Source organism: Sinohyriopsis cumingii, chromosome 11 (genome assembly GCF_028554795.1).
Source record: "Sinohyriopsis cumingii isolate HCF-2022 chromosome 11, ASM2855479v2, whole genome shotgun sequence".
Classification (NCBI taxonomy): domain Eukaryota; kingdom Metazoa; phylum Mollusca; class Bivalvia; order Unionida; family Unionidae; genus Sinohyriopsis; species Sinohyriopsis cumingii.
Window position 1 is genome coordinate 83,247,539 of NC_142971.1, and position 14,593 is coordinate 83,262,131.

General features: G+C 34.8%; 1 protein-coding gene across 15 annotated transcripts in view; it reads right to left on the minus strand.

The window, feature by feature from the left end:
* Positions 1–14,593, minus strand: part of LOC149788867 (doublecortin domain-containing protein 2-like) — a 185,992-nt gene that overhangs the window by 74,802 nt on the left and 96,597 nt on the right. For 12 of the 15 annotated variants that reach the window (XM_089974997.1, XM_089974992.1, XM_089974993.1 and 9 more), the window contains 3 exons: positions 11,064–11,118; positions 6,274–6,315; positions 1,972–2,060 (listed from right to left, as the gene is read on the minus strand). In XM_089974997.1, coding sequence (XP_089831123.1) covers positions 1,972–2,060; positions 6,274–6,315; positions 11,064–11,118 — 186 coding nt within the window. The remainder of the gene's footprint in view (positions 1–1,971; positions 2,061–6,273; positions 6,316–11,063; positions 11,119–14,593) is intronic. The other 3 variants (XM_089974989.1, XM_089974991.1, XM_089974990.1) reach the window with 1 other exon arrangement.

Sequence of the window (14,593 nt, forward strand, 5' to 3'; positions counted from 1 at the left end):
GTGCAGTTAAACGGAGTGTGCAGTTAAGTGAAGTACGGTACAGTACAGCTTTAAATCAGCACGGCACGAATATGGGTGAAGAATAACGTATAAAGATGATTAGAATCCACTCTTTCAATGTTTACTTAAATGAAACAAGAGTCTACAATGAACAGCACTAACATCATATTGTTAAATCAAACAGAATAAAATTGACGATTTCCGAAAGAAATCGGCAATTGATGTCTGCACACAAGTTTTACTAATAAGTTGGTGAATTGCCGACTCTATTTTGTAAAACGGTTCAAACAGCTCACATTCTGTCTGTTCCATGAATCTGCATAAATTCTGGAGTGACTGAATACCGACTTTAGATGAAACCTGGTCATCTACTGCATCGTCATCACTTTCATCATTTTCTTCTTGTTTTGTCTCTGTAAGAGTTGCAACGATGGTTGAGTCGTCGATTTCACCTTCTGTGTGAAGACCGTCATCTACTGCAACATATGATTGTTCCCACGCTATTGCTCCCTGGTGGGCGGGAATATACATGTATCTACCACCTATGGCGTCCTTTACATGTCAATCATTTTCAAAGTTGCATTTACCGGCTTAATTGTCGGCTTATTTGAAGCGCTACAGCAGTGGACTGGCAATAACTGATCCTGACTATACATTGTGCAGTTAACCGGAGTAAAATTGTAATGAATAATGTGCCACGGGCAGAACATTTATCGTGCTATTATCCGGAGTGTGCATTTAAGCGAAGTGCAGTTATCTGAAGTTTGTTCCCATTGAAAAGCATTGGGAAAAACCGGGACCGGCGTGACTACGTGCAGTTATCCGGAGTGTGCAGTTAACCGATATGCAGTTAAGTGAAGTCAACTGTAGTTTAAAATTATCTACCTGCGAACAGGGAATTAGTGTTATGTATATGTGTAATGAGCTATTTAACGTAAGTTTTTCACAAATTTAGAGACAGATGTTATGCCATGCTGATTTTAACAACTAAAATCACAAAAGGCAATCAAATTTTCAGAAGTCCATTTTAATATAAATAATATACTAGGTAATTTAAAATTGTTTAAAGTCTTTCCCTGTTGTCAACTGATTCTAACATTCTCATGTTGATGGCCATCAGTACAACAAAAAATTCTTATGTAAATAACTTAATTGTTCACGAAAGTAACTTCCACAAATGACAATCTGACATTAATCCAAGCAATTAGTACATGCAGTTGGAAAGCAAAATCCCGGCCAAATTGGAGTGGGAATTAATACAGAAAACATGAATGAACAAACTCTAGCTGAATAAAAGCAAAATATGGAAAACAATTTGTCTGGTTCACAAAGAGTTAAATTCAAATAGACAAAATCAATAATGAATTGTATTTACACTTATATGATTCATCAGTAAATATATTTATAGCAAAACAGCTTTTCTGACTTTCCACAAACCATGAAATAGGTAATTTTAGCAAATCTGGATTTTGTTTTTCATTTGCATTTTATTTACATTTACCATGGATATGAAATTCACTTCATTTTTTTATATGCATGGCTGCATTTCAGCCTTCAACTTGCCACTATTTTGCTTATAGTCTCAAAAATTTCTGAAGTATGTGGTTAAAAAAGGTACAGTAGAACCTGTCTTGAAAGACCACCCCTTCTACCAACAAATACTGGTCTCTCAAGACAGGTGGTCTCTCATAACAGGTCATAACACTAAATGATCAATGAATCTGTGCATGGAAAATCTGGTCTCTCAAAACAGGTGGTCTCTCATAGCAGTGGTCTCTCAAGACAGGTTTCACTGTACTGGAATTCAGGTATAAATATAACATGAAAGCTAATCTGACATGTGGATTATAAAACAGACAGATGTATTAGTGGACATGCACATGGATGCCAGTTGACCAGTATGTCCAACTTCTGGCCAACGACTTGCTAGACAGAAACTCACAAGTAATTATATAAGTAAAGACTCCTTACCTAATTCTAATTGCATGCTTATTTTCATTTTCTTTCCTAGCTCTTCCAGAAACCAATCGTAACTGATCATTATGAATAACTGGTTGAACCTGAAGAAGAAAAATGATATGTGTTTAATATAAATACCTGAAATCATAAACAAAACCAGCTAGATATACACCATTACACCACAGATTCCAACACTAATAACATGCAATAAAGGGCAAAGTTTGAAGTCATTCAGGGACCATAACACCTTTAAATTATGTCAGAAAATGTGGAACTCTGGGATCTTGACCCACATCTTCTTAATGAAAAGCCATAGGCCAAAAAATAAATGCTTCCATGTTTTTTGCTGCTGACCCACACATTTAATCCTTAAAATACATATAATGTTTATGAAGAAAAAAATAACTACCCTAATTTTAGACTTACCATAATTTTAAAAACAGTGCAATATGAAACACACACATTTTTGGGGCATTATGTAAAATTTGGTTTTAAATCAATGCAGTCCTTCTAAAGCTTAAGCTAAATTTGGATTCAAATCAATGCAGTCCCTCTAAAGAATAAGCTAAATTTGGATTCAAATCCATGCAGTCCCTCTAAAGCCTAAGCTAAATTTGGATTCAAATCCATGCAGTCCTTCTAAACCCTAAGCTAAATTTGGATTCAAATCAATGCAGTCCCTCTAAACTTTTAAGTGTAATCAAAATTTGGTTTCAAATTAAGTCTTCAAAAACTTTCAAGTTTAAGCAAACTTTGGATTCAAATCAATGCAGTTCTTTTTAAGTTTTTAAGAGTTATCAATATTTGGATTCAAAACAATACAGTATTCCAAAGTTTTAAAGTGCAAACAAACATTGGATTGAAATCAAGGCATTCTAAAGATTTAAGTGCAATCAAAATTTGAATTCAAAACAATTATGCTGTCTTCTAATGCTTATAAGTGTAATCAACTCTTGGATTAAACTCAATGCAGTCCTTCTAAAGTTTCAAGTGCAATCAAAATTTGGTATCAGATCAATGCAGTTTTAACGTGTAAACAAAATCTGGTTTCAAATCAATGTAGTCCTTTTAAACTTTTGAAACAGAATCAGACTTTGCAACAGATATGACATGACAGGTTGTGCAATCTGAACATGTATAACGCCACATGATAACCACATTGGATGTCAAGTCAGTACCATGTTTATTTAGTACCAACAAGAAATCATAAGATAACCACCAAGAAATCATAAGATAACCACCATGGATAACCAGGATAAAATGGTTTGAACCGGATGAAACCACTTTGATCTGGTTAAAACTGGTAGATGCACTGTCAAACCCAATTAGGACTGTACATAGCTGTAGTATTGACAATGCTCATCATAGAACTTAACTACTATTGAGTTTTCTTTATAGGACATAACAGGGGTAGTATTGAAAAACAAGTTATTAACAAACAGTCTTCAAAAACAGTGGACTTTCATTAAAAGTAGTTTTCCAAAACAGTGCATGGGCTTTCAAGACTAGACCTCTTCCAAAATAGTGGGATTTTATGACTGGTGATCCTCCAAAACAGTTGCTTTCTTGACAGTCTTCTGAAACAGTGGTTTTTCATGGCAGGCAGTCTTCCAAAAATTGAATTCTTTTCATGATTGGCAGTAAAAGACAGTCATCCAAAATAGTGGACTTTCATGGCAGGCAGTCATCCAAAATAGTGGACTTTCATGACAGGCAGTCATCCAAAATAGTGGACTTTCATGACAGGCAGTCAACCAAAAAGAGTATTCTCTCATGATATGCATTTCTTATAAAACAGTGATCCTTCCAAATCTGGTCTTTATGAAAAGCAGCCTTTTAAAAGTGGTCTTTAATGAAAAACAGCCTTCCAAAACAGCAGGCTTTTTTGACAGGCAGTCTTGTAAGACAATGGCCTTTCATAACAACTTTTACTTTACCCACTAGCTCTTTACGTCAGTGCAAGGATGCCTATTTCTGCTAATAAATAACACAGGACTCCAAGGATGCCTGATTCTACTAATGAATATCATTAGACTGCAAATATACCTACTTTTGCTCATAATAGCATTGGATCTGATCTGTTCTACTCATTTACTGGTAAACCATCTTTAAAAGATAAATCTGTTTTAATGATAATGCACTATTTTAAAAGCCATTTTTAGAAAGTGCAATTAGTCAGTCTTTTATACCAACTAATTCTGGGGGAAGGGACGTTATGGAAACCATAAGGTATGACAGAAACACTGATAAAGTGATAACAAGGCCTGAGTCTTTAGCTTAATTTGCAAGTGGGTTGAATTATAAATATGTTGGAAAAAACTATGATTTCTTTTACATCATGAATAGATTTTTCAACCAAAATTAAATAATGGGAAGCTAAGACCTCTGAAAAAATCTGGCGGTGAAACACTTCTAATCATTAGCTGGAACTTCCAATATATTGAAAGTTCTGAATAATCTATATTTGAAGATTCCAATCTGTAGTTTCCAATGATAATACCATCAGCCAAATTCCAAAAATCTGCAAACATTAGAAATGTGATATCTAAACAAGAATTCTAAAAAAATAATTTGTTTCACTTGCTCCCCAGACTGATACAGATAATGACCTTGACCTAAGGTTTAGATATCTATGGATTTAAAAAAGGCAGTGCTAATGTATTTGACAGTTCAGGCTTTATTGCCATCCCTCCATGGGTATGGGACTTAAAATCAAAACTAATGTAAGCTTTTCAAATGACCTTGACCTTGTCTGAAGGTCAGTGATGCCGTGCATGGATACAGAGGACAATGCTTACTGATCTATAATTAAAGTATAAGTGTTATCCCATTTATGGGTCTAGGACTTGTGACCATACAAAAAAGCTTTCACCAATGACTTTAACCATTGTTGACACAAAAATCAGCAATACCCAAGTCTCCCGTATTCTAAAATTAGTTGCGATAAAAGAAACCAAAATACCAATTTTTGTAAATAAAAGCGGGTACAGTACTTGTACATGTTGGGACTGGAAACTCCTGATCGATATTGCAATGCCTGAATGACATAATATGTACCTAACAAATCATCTGTGATTTAGTGGGACTGCAAGAAAAGCAGTGCATGAAAAGCACCGACAGCTTATGCTGGCTGTTTTAAGATGAATAGTAAAAATATTTAAATATGCATATATGTCTGTCCTTTGTTTAAAGTTATAAACAGATCATTCCATGTAGTTTCTCTGTAACAGACATTTATGTTTTGGCTACAACTGGTCAAAAGTAAAAGAGCTTCAGAACGTGACCTTTAGGATTAGGTTAGACATGATACCTTTTTCCACACAAGGGTACCACTCTGGTGGATTAGTGGTTAGAGCATCCACCTCAGATGTGGGAGGCTGTGGGTTCAATTCCCGGCCGAGTCATACTAAAGACTTACAAAAATGGTACTAACAGCTGCCTCGCTTGGCGCTCAGCATTAAGAGGTTAGTGTTAGAACTGGTCCACCTGGTGTCAGGATAATGTGACTGGCTGGGACATCGTGCTACATGTCTGCGGCATGATGCCCCAGTGCTAGACATCACTATAAACTGTCACACTGCAGACACTGTAGCGATCTGACTGAAAGTTTCTTAAAGCTATGTTAAAAATCCAAATCACACACACGCATTCTCCACATAAGCTTTTTGTTACTGCATGTTAAAGGAAATAACCGATATCATGTGGATTGACAATGTAACATTCATGCTATTGAATTTCAAAAGTTAAACTGCTAGTTGATAGTGTAAGCAATTCACTACATGCAAGAAGTGCCTCTCTATACAAAAGGTATTTTTTTTACTACATGTTATATGATATAACTGAATGTGAAATAAAATATTGTTCTTTATATAAAGTTTGAAAAGGACTGGAATTTTACAACTTGTTTTTGAGTTTTTAAGTTAATTGGTCTAATTGGTTGACAGTTTAAACAATTCACTGCATGTAAGAACCACCTTAGTGCACTTGCTTACTAGGTAACTTCAATGCATGAACTAGTGTGAACACAATCTACTGCAAGGGGCAAGAGAGTTTCCAATACCTGCATGTACAAGTCCCTGACAAAAGTCTCAATTCAAATATGGAAAGCAATCTTATCAAAGTTCTTTTAAAGAAAATAAAGGCAGCAGAACATAATGCCAAATGCAATATCATGACTGGAGATCGAACTCCAGTTGACATCAAGTTTTGATTCTTCTCTCTTAACTTTTGAAATGTCTCCTCTTCCATATAAGATGTTAAGATATTTTGTAGAGAATTTTAGAGAAAAAATACAACTCAAGTGATATGACTTACATAGGCATAACCCTCCCGATCCCAGATGGCACCATTGGAGAACTACAGATGGAAAAGAAAAACATGAATCATCCATATCAAGACAGACATATATATATATCCTACTTACAGCAGACTCATCTGCAATCCTTTGGTATGACTAATGAAAAAATCATCAATACCAAAATAGACATATATACCCTACCTACAGCAGACTGGTCAGCCATCCTTTGACATGTCTAATACAAAGATCATCCATATCAAGACTGACATATGTACCCTACCTACAGTAGACTGGTCAGCCATCCTCTGACAGGTCTAATACAAAAATCATCCATATCAAATTAGATATATGTACACTACCTACAGTAGACTGGTCAGCCATCCTCTGACAGGTCTAATACAAAAATCATCCATATCAAGAGAGACATATGTACCCTACCAACAGCAGACTGGTAAGCCATCCTCTGACATGTCTAATACAAAAATCATCCATATCAAGAATCATCCATTTCAAAATAGACATATGTACCCTACCTACAGTAGACTGGTCAGCCATCCTTTGACATGTCTAATACAAGAATCATCCATATCAAATTAGATATATGTACACTACCTACAGCAGACTGGTCAGCCATCCTGTGACATGTCTAATACAAAAATCATCCATATCAAGACTGACATATGTACCCTACCTACAGCAGACTGGTCAGCCATCCTGTGACATGTCTAATACAAAAATCATCCATATCAAAACTGACATATGTACCCTACATACAGTAGACTGGTCAGCCATCCTTTGACATGTCTAATACAAGAATCATCCATATCAAATTAGATATATGTACACTACCTACAGCAGACTGGTCAGCCATCCTTTGACATGTCTAATACAAAAATCATCCATATCAAGACTGACATATGTACCCTACCTACAGCAGACTGGTCAGCCATCCTCTGACATGTCTAATACAAAAATCATCCATATCAAAATTGACATATGTACCCTACCTACAGTAGACTGGTCAGCCATCCTTTGACATGTCTAATACAAAAATCATCCATATCAAAATATACATATGTACCCTACCTACAGCTGACTGCTCAGCCATACTTTGACATGTCTAATACAAAAATCATCCATATCAAGACAGACATATGTACCCTACCTACAGCAGGCTTCTCTGCTGTCATTTGACAGGCCTAATGCATGAATCGGGCAGATGAAAGCAATACTGAAAGTAAAGTTTTAGCTTATAGTTTAAGTGTTTCATGTGACATAGCCATAATTCTACAGAGTAGGTCACGACCCAGAAAAAATGTCAACACAGTGGTTGTATAAGAAATGCAGTTTTTTTGAAGTGGAGATAACATTCTTGCAATTTATGTTCCATAATTTCTTTTGTCAAACCAAATTATACAATTCAATTCCTACAAGCTTGTATGGTAAATTTAACTCTGAGAAAAGAGTAAAATTCTCTTTATTTTGATTTTTTATTTGTCAGAGACTTAATACAGACTTAGTCAGCCTTATGTCTTTGCCAGTGACTTATTGCAGACTTAGCATTATTTCTTTGCCAGTGACTTATTGCAGACTTAGTCAGCCTTATTTCTTTGTCAGTGACTTATTACAAACTTAGTCAGCCTTATTTCTTTGTCAGTGACTTACTGCAGACTTAGTCAGCCTTATTTCTTTGTCAGTGACTTACTATAGACTTAGTCAGCCTTATTTCTTTGTCAGTGACTTCCTACAAACTTAGCCTTATTTCTTTGTCAGTGACTTACTACAGACTTAGTCAGCCTTATTTCTTTGCCAGTGACTTACTACAGACTTAGTCAGCCTTATTTCTTTGTCAGTGACTTACTACAGACTTAATCAGCCATAATTCTTTGTCAGTGACTTATTGAAGATGCTCTTGTTTCTTAATTTACCCCCACAGCAAGCTAGAAACTGACAAAGGAACTAACCAGATAGTCAGTTGCTTAAGCCAACATTAAACAATTTAAACAATACAGATTTAGTTAGACTTATTTCTTTGTCAGTGACTTCCTACAGTTATGCTGGCTTCTTAACTGACCCCACTACAAGTGAATGACAAAACAACTGACCAATTAGAGTGAGCCATGTTACATGGAGTGTAAGTCACATGTCTGTATAGAACAGCATAAACAACATCTAATGTATTAAACAGTGTTATAAACATGATAGGAGATCACAGAAAATCAGTCTCAGGATTGATTAAGAAACGTGTACCTCAGAATGTTATATGTGTAGTAGGGACTTTTGATATGATTTAACTGTTTTTCAATTTTCTAGTCTTGTACATTGTCATGTTGAATAGAATCCACATTTCAAGAAATGTTCTGCTTCTGCAGTCCAAAACAATACAAGCAGAATCTTTACAACACACTCACCCCATGGCCTTATGGACATTAGTCATTTGGTTTAAAAGTCTAGCTCTATGGTCTATCTATTGAGAACAAAAGCAATTAATATTTATACAAATTAATTAAATGATTATTTACAGGACTTATAATTAGCTTTAGATTTTGGAAAATGCTGATGATATTAGAGACAAAATAGTAGATTATATTTTTCTAATTAGCAAGAGTATCTAATACATAGATTTTAAAGAAATAGATATTTTATACTTAAACTATGACAATCTTTGCCAATCCTTACACATAAACAACATTTATTTGACATTTATATTTTGAGGAAGAGCTTTCGTGATTTTTGTGAATCCATGTTTTTGATTATATGGACATCTTGGTGAGATCATACCCTAAATTATAAGAAAATGAATGATACCTCAAATGATTTTTTCAAAAGAGTTGTTTCAAGAAGAAATAAGATTCAACAATAACACTGTCTGTGATAAATGCCATACACGTATAAATGTACAGGACAAACACTGATCAATCTTATTCTGTCCAACGTATAGTTTCTTCCTGTCAAATGTTTAGTGAACAATTATTTTGCAAGCATTTCCAAGGTTTTCATTAGCATTCAAGCCTGTAGATTTCTAAATAAGCTGCCATGTAACCGACACAAAGCTACATATACTAAATCTACATTACTTAAGCCATTCTTGACACTTAAATAAATACCCATTCCTAGCCCAAGTATGAAAGTTCTGGGACAATGTTATGTTCTGCATTTGTTGGTAAAGTCATTATTTTGCATTTGTTGGTAAATGTATGTTTTGTATTCATTGGCAAAATTATGTCTTGCATTTGTTGGTAAAGATTGTTTAGCATCTTTTGGTAAATTTGTTTTGTATTTGTTCGTAAAGTTATTATTTTGCATTTGTTGGTTGTTGTTGTTGTTGTTGTTGTGGGGTTTAACGCCATTTTGCAGCACATGATAGGCTATACATGGCGGCCAGTATTAATGGTGGAGGAAGAACCAGAGAAAACCCCGGAAAGAACCACCGACCCACGAGAAGCTACTGGCAAGCTTTCTCACATACCCACATTGGCTGAATCTTAGACTCGAACCGCCGCAGACAGAGGTGAGATGGCAGTGATCCGTAACGAAAAGCACTTTAGACCACTCGGCCACTCGGGGCCCTGCATTTGTTGGTAAAGTTATTATTATGCATTTGTTGGTAAAGTTATTAATTTGCATTTGTTGGTAAAGCTATTATTTTGCATTTGTTGGTAAAGTTATTATTTTGCATTTGTTAGTAAGTGTATGTTTTGCATTTGTCAGTAAATTTATTTGCTTTGTCGGTATATGTATGTTTTGCATTTGTTGGTAAAATTATGTTTTGCATTTGTTGGTAAATTAATATTTTGCATTTCTTGGTAAATTTATGTTTTGCACTTGTTGGTAAATTTATGTTTTGTATTTCTTGGTAAATTAATGTTTTGAAATTGTTGGTACAGCTCAAGAAAAAATGTCATTCATAAAATTAAAAGTAATGCTTATTAATAACCACAAAGGTGGGTGTTTGAGTACAGGGATGTTTGAGTACAGGGATGACCACTAAGAAATTGTAACATGAATTGACAGGACGCAATTATCACCTGTTAGCTGAATAGTCAATTCTCTTTAAAGACAAACACCCTATATAAACATGCGAGTCATTGAAAATTGTAAGAAGAAGGTGCACAGACATGATGTTTGCACTTATGGTTTCATTTGTAATTCACACAAAAAAGCACACTCAATTAAAATGACTTAATGGCAAATCTCTGTGTGTATAACACACCCAATGGTGAACAAAAATGACCCAGATTTATAAGTGTAAAATGTCATGTTAGATCAGGGTCTACAACTCCATACTGTTTAAAATCCTAATATACATGTAGATATGGTAGAATGGGCTCAACCCTGATCTGCTGACACATCATATGAATTGCAAGCTGAATCTCTACTGGTTGCAATGGGCCTAAGGTTATACACAGCTTAACACAGTAGGCAATGGGCTTAAGGTTATACACAGGTTAATACAGTGGGCAATAGGCTTAAGGTTATACACAGGTTAATACATTGGGCAATGGGCTTAAGGTTATACACAGGTTAATACATTGGGCAATGGGCTTAAGGTTATACACAGGTTAATACAGTGGGCAATGGGCTTAAGGTTATACACAGGTTAATACAGTGGGCAATAGGCTTAAGGTTATACACAGGTTAATACATTGGGCAATGGGCTTAAGGTTATACACAGGTTAATACAGTGAGCAATGGGCTAAAGGTTATACACAGGTTAATACAGTGGGCAATGGGCTTATGGTTATATAAAGGTTAATACAATGGTGACAATACATATTTCAGATGGGCATTTTCAGCACATACTTACATCAAATTGCTTTGGCTTTACGGGCCTGGGCCTGGTACTGGAAATTTCATTATATCTGAAATAGAGAAGAAAATAAAGGTCAGCTTTGTAATCAGCATTCCTACTATATTCTGTGGCTGGGGCATGTGCACCCCATAATGGTCAAAACTGAGGGTACATGGATGAAGTTGGGGGTACATTCACCCTATAATAGTCAAAAGTGAGGGTTCATGGATGTATTTTGGGGTACTTTGGCTCAAAAGAAAACATGCTGTAAATGATGGAGTACTATGTGTCAACAGTCATGTAATATGTGTCAACAATCGTGTAATATGTACCAATAGTCATGTTAATTTGTGTCAATATCAAGTATATGTGTTATATGTGTTAATAATCATGTAATGTGTCAATAGTCATATAATGTGTCAGCAGTCATGTAATGTGTCAACAATCATGTAATATTTATCCAAAAGCCAGTTATTAAATGTCAATATCAAGTAATATGTGTCAACAGTCACGAAATGTATCAATAGTCACATAATATGTATGAATAGTCCTGTAACGTGTCAACAGCATGTAATATACATCAATAGTCATGTAATATGTGTCAATAGTCATGTATATATATATATATATATATATATATATATATATATATATATATATATATATATATATATATATATATATATAATACATGACAGTGAATCAATATATTAACAGGAACTTAACATCAGAAGACTTTTTGTTTTAAATTTTAATTCGTAATCATGACCATGATCTTGATACTGTCAAATAACTTGGATATTGTGTCAGATGACTTGGATATTGTGTCAGATGACTTGGATATTGTGTCAGATGACTTTGATATTGTGTCAGATGACTTGGATATTGTGTCAAATAACTTTGATATTGTCTCAGATGACTTGGATATTGTGTCAGATGACTTGGATATTGTGTCAGATGACTTTGATTTCAATTTTAAAATTCACAACCATGACCATGATCTTGATGCTGTGTCAGATTTAATAATCTGCATGCATGTATGTTAACAGCCATCACAGCATTTGGTATTAATTTATATGCCACTCAAGGTGCAAACACTGAACAGCTAAATGTTACCAAACCGACTTTTCATTTAAATTATTCCATTTTTGTTCCATTTACATTCTATTCACATTTTTTAATTTACCATCTCATGTTTCATTTATGGTCTTAGAAATCAGACTGATTCTTTATTGTTACAATCCATTGTTTCATTTAGTTTGGAATCATCTGAAAGAAAATGAAATGCCTTTACTTGGTTTTCCAATTCTGAATCATATAGATAGAGCTGTAACTACAATCTTGAGACAGAGCTGTAACTATAATTTTGAGATACAACAGTAACTATAATTTTGAGATAGAGCAGTAACTATAATCCTGAGATAGAGCTGTAGCTATAATTTTGGGATAGGGCTGTAACTATAATCTTGAGATACAGCAGTAACTATAATCTTGAGATAGAGCAGTAACTATAATCTTGAGATAGAGCTGTAACTATAATCTTGAGATAGAGCAGTAACTATAATCTTGAGATGGAGCAGTAACTATAATCTTGAGATAGAGCTGTAACTATAATCCTGAGATACAGCAGTAACTATAATCTTGAGATAAAGCAGTAACTATAATCTTGAGATAGAGCTGTAACTATCTTGAGATAGAGCAGTAACTATAATGTTGAGATAGAGCAGTATCTATCTTGAGATAGAGCAGTAACTATAATCTTGAGATAGAGCAGTAAATAGGTAAAATATTTATGTCAATGATACATGAACTGGGCCAGGTACAGAGGTGGTCAGCTATTGTAGATTCTAACCATGCACTAAATACCAATTTTAGCATGTACACATATATACACTGCTAAGGTGGTGCTCTACAGTTTTGCATTTTGCATAGGGTTAGAATTTTAAAGAAAAAGAATTTCCCCAGGTTTCCTCACTGGTTATACTGGCTATTTAAAAAAGACCTTGCCTATCTTAGGTATTATTCAAAGAACTTTTAATTCCCTTTATTTTGGTGTATGATTGATGGGTGTAATATGGGTCATAGAGTATACAGCTTGGCCTTACTCGAGATGTGCACCTTTCAAAAAAGTACTATCTCCACTTGGTCATTTTCACTTCTTAAAGTTCGGAGGTAAACTGAATAAAAAAGAGCTGATAACATTTTTACATTTTATTTGTTTGGTAATTCATTCATTGCACTTTCAGAAGCTGGTATTGTCTAGTCTGGCAAAATTCATTTTCCCTTTTTAAATAGCTGCTATACATAGTGTACTTAAAACTAATTCAGGGTGATTTTTTTAGCACAAGGGAGCAATTATTTTAGTTAGCAGTGTGCTTACATCATGTACAATTTCCAAAAGTACAATATCCAAAGAAATATCATCCACATTACATTAATGTAGCATAGAGGTATGCCAACATTCACTCCATTATGCATGTTTTAAATGCAAACAACTTCACCTTACATACGTCACTCTCTCAAAAGTACATAATAACTGGTGAGCCTTACTCCACCAGCAAATCAATAAAGCTTCTATATGTACACGAATAATGGAGAAGCAAACATGTTCACATATGAAACTTTGTTTGCACTTATTTTATACACTAGTTCCTGTGCCTGCTTGATCTGTAGCAAAGCATCTGGTTAACCATGATCACATCCAAATGCTTTTGTCAATTATCTCATGTACTGTAAAGATAGTTTTACTTAGGGAATAAAACTGTGGTGAGATGGAGAGTAACATCATCAAAATAAGACAAGGACAAAAGCACTGTCAGGAACATTGAACCAATGCACAACAAGACTTATTGAAAAGTTGGGACCTGATGTAAACTTAGTAGATCCTGATGGTAAAGAGTGTACCTGGTAGAAAGTGTTCATCCTGATTGTACATAGTAGACATCATAGAACAAGTGTACAACCTGATGGTAAAAAGTGTACATCCTGATCACAAAAACGTGTACCTCCAGATGGCAAATAGTGTACATGGTAGAAAGTGTACATCCTGATGGCAAATAGTGGACTTCCAGATGGCAAATAGTGTGCATGGTAAAACAATGTATATCCTGATGAAAATAGTGTACATGCTAGAAAGTGTACATCCTGAGGGCAAAAAGTGTACATCCTGATGGCAAAAAGTGTACATGGTAGAAAGTGTTCATCCTGATGGCAAATAGTGTACATGGTAGAAAGTGTACATCCTGATGGCAAAAAGTGTACATGGTAGAAAGTGTACATCCTGATGGCAAATAGTGTACATGGTAGAAAGTGTACATCCTGAGGGCAAAAAGTGTACATGGTAGAAAGTGTACATCCTGATGGATAATGATGTGTATGGTAGAAAGTCTACATCCTGATGTTAAAAAGTGTACATGGTAGAAAGTGTACATCCTGATGGCAAAAAGTGTACATAGTAGAAAGTGTACATCCTGATGGCAAAAAGTGTACATTGTAGAAAGTGTACATCCTGATGGCAAAAAGTGTACATTGTAGAAAGTGTACAT